The sequence below is a fragment of the Monopterus albus genome, unplaced genomic scaffold (assembly GCF_001952655.1).
Source record: "Monopterus albus unplaced genomic scaffold, M_albus_1.0 scaffold237.1, whole genome shotgun sequence".
In the NCBI taxonomy this organism is placed as follows: Eukaryota; Metazoa; Chordata; class Actinopteri; order Synbranchiformes; family Synbranchidae; genus Monopterus; species Monopterus albus.
The window spans coordinates 471795-478785 of record NW_018128117.1 but is presented as its reverse complement, the minus strand read 5'-3'; the positions used below and the strand labels follow the sequence as shown (position 1 = coordinate 478785).

At 42.1% G+C, this 6991-nt stretch overlaps 1 protein-coding gene across 3 annotated transcripts in view; it reads right to left on the bottom strand.

Moving 5' to 3' along the window:
* Positions 1 to 6991, bottom strand: part of dclk1a (doublecortin-like kinase 1a) — a 49053-nt gene that overhangs the window by 25082 nt on the left and 16980 nt on the right. For all 3 annotated transcript variants that reach the window (XM_020620473.1, XM_020620470.1, XM_020620472.1), the window contains exon 4: positions 1285 to 1384. In XM_020620473.1, coding sequence (XP_020476129.1) covers positions 1285 to 1384 — 100 coding nt within the window. The remainder of the gene's footprint in view (positions 1 to 1284; positions 1385 to 6991) is intronic.

Here is a 6991-nt window from a genome sequence, read left to right as displayed (position 1 = left end):
CTGGCAACCCAGGTGGGATGATATTATTTAATGGATGGAGATGCAAACGAAATGAATAAATTTTTGAACAAAGGCCAGTGTGCACCCATTCATGTAGAAGATAGAAAGAGAAAAGAGGGTGAGAATACAGATGAGCACTAAATGACAGGAGTCTTCAGACAGCAACACTGGGGGAGACGAGTGGGTGACAGACAGAACAAATCCTCAGTGGACCATGGTGGGGAGACAGGCAGAGAGGAGGGCGAGCAACAATAGGTCAGATTATGACTTAAGTACAGCGGACCCATTCCTCAAAGAGGAGATTAGAAAAGAGGAGACAGTGGAGCATATTGAACTAGACCGCCTACACAGAGCTCTGCCGTCTGATCCCAGGAGATGCAGGGGAGACAAGGGGTACTGTGCAACCAAAAAGACAGCGATGTTTTCACAGGTCAGCAAGGAGAGAAATTGTTCTGACTAAAAAACAGAAAGGTGGAACAAGTGAACACACTAATAATCACAAACCATATAGTTTTAACATTAGCATGCTGTATTGACAAGCACATTTGTTTTTTTACATCCATTATCTATAAAGCTTATTCCCGAATAGGGTCACAGGGGGCTGGAGCCAGTCCCAGCTGGCACTGGATGAGAGGTGGGGTCCACCCTGGACAGGTCACTAGTGGATCACAGAGCTGACACTTAGAGAAGGACAACCACACACACACACACACACACTCCTACAGGCACTAAAAAAACTTACACATCAACACTCTAGCCATTATATCATAGTCAAACATTACAAACAGGAAGTGGAAAAATAGCCCAGTCTAATTTCTTGGTTAATAATGAAATGAGCCATTTTATAATTATGTTAATTACAGTGGGTACTGTAGACTAGACCATAGATTAGATTAATATCTGGGGAGGTTTAGCAGTGCATTCCTCTGCTTTTGCCCTTTTTGGACAACCTTTAAACAATCAAGTTGCTCCACTCCACTCAACTGCATAACAATAACACTATCAATCTGAAATTAATTATTCACTCAGTTTTAAAAGTTAATTTAAAAAAAGCAGAATAATATTTCACAACAAGTTCTGTTTTATCACAGTACAGTTGCACTAAAAGGTAACTGCTTAACCCTCAAAGAATAGCACATAAAAAACAACATGTAAACAATCAGAAAACACAGCTGGAGGCAGCACGGAACTGAAGGGTGAAAAGACAGAACATAACGGGCACACTGAACAGCCAAATGTGAAATGTCAGTAGGGAAATGTCAGAGCAGCTGACGGACGCCTCACCGCTCTCATCCAGCATCAAGTCGTCTTGGTAGCGGAACTTCTCCGGTCCACAGGCAACAAAAATGTCCTCATCACCAAAGAAGTCTTGCAGACACGACACCTGGAAGCAAAGACACACAGAGGGGTTTACTTATAGGAGTTTACTTATTATTTTCCTATTTATTTATCTAAGTCGCTGTCAGATCTGCCTTACACTTACTGTATATAGGTGCAGGGAACTGCTAAGACCATTAGCAACTGTCTGCTGTTAGGGGCTGAATGCGCTGTTCAAGAGCACATTAAGTCTTTTTTTGGAAAAAAAGGAAAGACTCCCACGAGAGCAATTTCCCATCTAGTTGGCAGATTTTTTTTAATGACGGATGTCTAGGTTCCTTACTTCTAGGCTACACAGACAGTGCACAGACTGTACACAGACATTCTGCAGTGTCTGACACTCACATACTCTGCCCTGCTCACGCTTACAAAATTAACTTTCAGTCCGTGCACTCAGGTGAAAAGGTACATTCACAGAGTCCCAGGAGAGGGATAGAGAACACCAGGGGGGGTCTGTTTATGCATGTGTTTTTCTTTGCATGCATGCTCATTGGTGTCTCTTAATATCTGTGCGCATGCCCAACGAGTCCCCGGGCTTCAGGGCTTCGTTGTTTCTGCACTTAATCGTCTATCAAGTGACTATAATGAGACCTTGCTGACTCACTAATTTGCTGATGCGCTGCAGCCTGTGCACTGGGCATCCACAGAAGCAGAGGGGGTCTGTTCCCTGAAAGCTAGCATCTCATAAATGGTAATGAGTAAATGAAGAAACTAGGACAAGAGAGAGATACAGTGAGAGGAAAAGGCTTCTGCTAAGTACATCAGGCCATCTCACTGTCATTCTCCATACTGTGAAGCTAATGCCAAATCCATAGTGACATGCTGACAGGCACGGATTAATCATTAAATAAGAAATGTTTGTTGGTAAGAGGGTCCTGCTCAGTTTTAATCATTCTGTCCAGAGATTCCTGATTAATACATTAATCACACGTGCTCACCTTAAGCTCCAACTACACACGTCCATTATGTCTGCACAAGACAGATGCTCTTCATTTTTTAAATCTGTACACTCACCTTTACTTCACCCAGAAGAAATCTCTTTATTATGACAAGTAGGCTAAGAAACACGCTGCTGCTTATTATCTTCTATTTGATTTAGTCTACAGCTAATTCTATATCTGATCCAAACTTTGCATGATTTACTAAAATTGCTCTAATGACACCCCACAGGCCAACCATCACATTTCAATCCCAAGCCATCAATGTTCCAAATGAAATTTCACAATAGGCAGAGAGGGATTTGCAGGGAAACAAGAGTTTATTCATTCACTATGACAAATCCCCCACTAAAAACCTATTAAGAGCTATTACAGATCGGGCTGAACGCATGTCTGGCACCGCCTGGAGTTAACATATAAAACGAAAGCTACAGTTATTGCATTTTTATAACAATTAACATACAAGAATCCATTTAGATTTCTATTACCCACTGATCAACACCCCAAATCAACAAAATAGGCAATAAACAGCGAAGAGGCTATTCTGTGCGTTTGTGTCTAGGTCATTCACTGTCCCTCAGAGTGTGGCATATTGCTATACTGTACACTGGGCAGCAAGACCTGCCCTGTCTCCCCTGTCCTAGGAAGAATTTTAATTCTGAGAGCTAGTGTAGCTTTGAAACCTGGAACTGCAGAGTCAAAATTTTCAAAATGTGCCTCTAAAAAGAGGTTGAGAGCAGCAGAGTGGTGAGTTTGGTTCTATGATGTTGTACTGATGAAATCCACAAACTAAACTAGAAAAATCAGACTTGCCATTTCTCCCATGATTGACAGGGGTTTAAACATGATCTAGTTTACTTGCTATTTTTCTTTATATCTTTATATTCTAGCTTTTCTTTCTACTGCGATGACTGCTTGTCACTAAAACAGTTACATAGATTTATTGGCAGGGTGTTTGGATGATGTGTTCTGGGGGAAGACAACACATAAAGACCTCTGATTATCTTCAAACTATTGCCACATGAATTTTAATGCGGAAAATAAACACATCTTAACATCTGAATTGCTCAATGTACAAGCTGAAAGCTTTCGCTCTTGTCCCGTTGTCTACAGATACTTCTTCAGCATAAACCCACAGATTAAGGCACAGAGGCTGCATGAACATCAACCAACAAGTCTGTGCATTCATCAGTATTGTACTGACTGGTAGGTGTATTGCACATTGAAAATGCTATTCCCACTTTTCTTTTTTCCCCCAAATATATCTGTTTTACTTGTTCACTGTCGCGAGCGTGGTAGATGAGTCAAACCAACTCCTAGCAATGACAAACACTAGGAGTGTACAGCCGCCTGATAGTGGATGGACAGTACGAAAATGATGGAGCGGGTTGAAGAAAAGATGTTGACATTTATGAAGAAATGTAGCTAATCCTTATTTTTTTAATTGTTTACATGCTTTTCTGATGTCTGGGATAGGGGTTCACTATTTTTTAAGTCTGTCTTAAAACCATCAGACTGGCTTGTCCATGTGTACACTGAAAGAGTTGTAATTGTTGTACAATTGGCCAGCTTAATTTACTGTGAAAGCAATACAACTGTTAGTCAGTCACTTATTGTGAATTTACAGTCAAATATTTTACAGTGCACCGATAAAGTCATAATATTGAAGGAAGGGAGGTCTAGCAGGTTAACTGGCTGTGTTTGCCTTGGGAGACCCTACCAGGGACATATAGCCCCCGACAACATAGCTCCTAGGATCAGTCGGGTACTCAAACCCCTCCACCACAATAAGGTGGCAGTTCAAGCAGGGGATATTTGCACATATGAATGAAAATAATGAGAGATGAGCATAAATTAAATTTGTATTTTATTATTACATTTTCATCAGTTATTTATCCATCAGTTCATTTATTATTGTGCTGCATTTATTACACAGTTATTTATCAGTCACTTAATTTACACTGATGATTTATTCCCTGTTCAGACACTTTAAAGTGGGAGAAAACCAGAGCACAGTAAAAACCCACAAAGGAAGGAGGAGGAGGAGACACCCCCCACCCCCAAATATTTTTTTCTGAGATGAATTACTTCCAGAAGGGCTTGCAGATGAACTTGCGCACATTGGAAAAGTGGGAGAAAACCGGAGCACCCGGAGTAAAAACCCACAACTCTAGGAGCAGGAGGAGGAGACACCCCCCAACCCCAAATATTTTTTTCTGATATGAATTACCTCCAGAAGGGCTTGCAGATGAACTTCAACACATTGTCAACGAACCTGCACAGTTTGCAGCTTCTCACTGGTCGGTTAAGTATGTGCTTTCTGAGAGTGGAGACGATGTAATCTTCAAATGATGTTTCATTCGCATACAATAAAAACACAATTTTTGCCTTGGTGAAATTTTTGCAGAGGTCCTTATAGACATTTTTGTCCAGGTGTTGGAATACTTTTGCATTACAGAAGCATTTTTGGCCATCCAGGAGAGGCCATAGTTTATCAAACAGTCGCTTAGCACGAATATCGGGCTGATCCATAGTGGTCGTGACACCTGCTTTTTCAAGAATCCTTGCAAGCAGCTTTTCAATAGCTCTACGCACATTTTTTCTGAATTGTATTGTTTTCTCAGAATAAGTGAATTCTGTCTGTTCATCTTCACTACTGACTGTTGAATCTACACTTAGCAAGGAACGCTGAGAAAGCGTTTCTCTCTCTATGTACGCCATCACTTGCTCCACGAGCTTGTCTGCCTGAGTGTGGAACCAGTCCTTCACCCTCATGAGGAATCGACACACTCTGCTCCTTATTTCATTATGCATGGCACTCTGTGATGGACTAATTGACATTCTGGTGTGTCCCTCAACTTCTGTGATGCTCTGGGATCTTAAGTCGTTAACATAATCATTAAGCACATCATGGAGCTGCTCTGTCATTGTCGGGGCATCAACACTGTAAGCAACCAAGGAATGGGGGAAACCTTCCCTTACTGCATTCTCAAACAGCGAGGCCACTTGATCCATTTGAGATTGCAGCACGCTGGTGTCCTTCAGGTGGCTAAAGAATTTTTTCTGTAGCTGTGCCATGACTTCATAAAATGATGCTTTGGCATACATCTCGACAAAGTTCATCTTACTTACTTCGCGGTCCTCATTGAGGGAATATGTGATGGTGAATTTCTGAACAGCAGCATCTATCTCTTTCATACTGTCCACTTTAACTATTACCTCAGCAGTGTCATCTGAGAGTATGTTAACTTGGAATTCCAACTGATCTGCTGTGATCTCATATTGACCTAATGACATTTCCTGGTGATTAGACAAATCATCTGTATCTTTCAGCGTTTCCACTTCAACAGTAGTATCAGCGGGGCCCTCGATAATGTTGATTTCCTGTGAGGACACAGAGACCAACTCCATTGCACTGTCATTCACAGATTTAGGTGCATGTCTGACCTCTTCTGTTTCCTGGCCTCCAAAGTCCAAATGGCGGTTAGAGAGATCATCTGTATCTTTCAACGTTTCCACTTCAACAGTAGTATCAGCGGGGCCCTCGATAATGTTGATTTCCTGGGAGGACACAGAGACCAACTCCATTGCACTGTCATTCACAGATTTAGGTACATGTCTGACCTCTTCTGAGCTTTCCTGGCTTCTGAAGTCTGAGATAGTTGTGGTCTGTCTTTCATCCTCCTCCAAACTTCCTCTAACCGTGCTCACCTCTGCAGAGACGAACACTCTTCTCTTTTTACATGGCCAACATTTACACATAGACTGCAGTTTTGTCTTTAACACTTGTAAGACATGACGAACAAAGGCCCAAATTTTGCCTGAGAGAGTGACACGTGGTAGTTTAATGGGCTCTGCTGGGTCTTTGCCAGAAGGGAGGGCCGATTCTACAACTTCTGTAACCTCCTGTGCAGTCAAGGTCAGCGGGGGATCTGGTTTGGCACTGTGTGCCTCTGTTTTAATGTAAAGAACCTCATCAATAACTTGAGGGAGTATGTTGCCCAGACTGGACAGCACTTGCTCGTTAGAGCCGCATTCGGTTATGCTCTGAAAAGCTTCATAGCAGCGTTTACCCAAGCATCGGACAACCTGCAGAGTCACATCTGTCACCAGGGCTTGTGTGTCCTCATCAAAGTGCCTTTCCGCAGCCATGGTCTGGACAATGGACTGCGTCACTGGGCGAAGTGTTTCCACCATTAAATCCAGCAGACCCTGAGTTTGAGTGCTTTCTTCCATTTTAGCTGGTTTTTTATGTGCAAACCTGTTCTGTGAAATATTGGTAGTTATGTTTTGTTAAATTGGCTAATCAACACAAAGCCACTTAACCTGTCCTCTGTAACAAAAAGTGTGTATGTGATCAACTGTGGGAGCTATAGTGGTCTAGAAAACTGGAGTGATGACGACATTCTACACACATCAAAGGACACATGCTTATGCTATAGGCTGCTTAGCAACAGGGGTTATGCGGAACGTCACGTGACCAAACCGGAAAACGGGTCAAAACAAAAATGTCTTTTTCCAAGACACAAATACCAGACGCGGGATCATCCAAACAGTGATTTCTGTTTCGTACCTCAATGCACGATGTCAGGGAAGAATTCAGCCATAAGCTTTCACCATTTCCCTAAGGATGAAACCTTAAGAAAAATATGGATCCGTAATGTACGACGTGATAA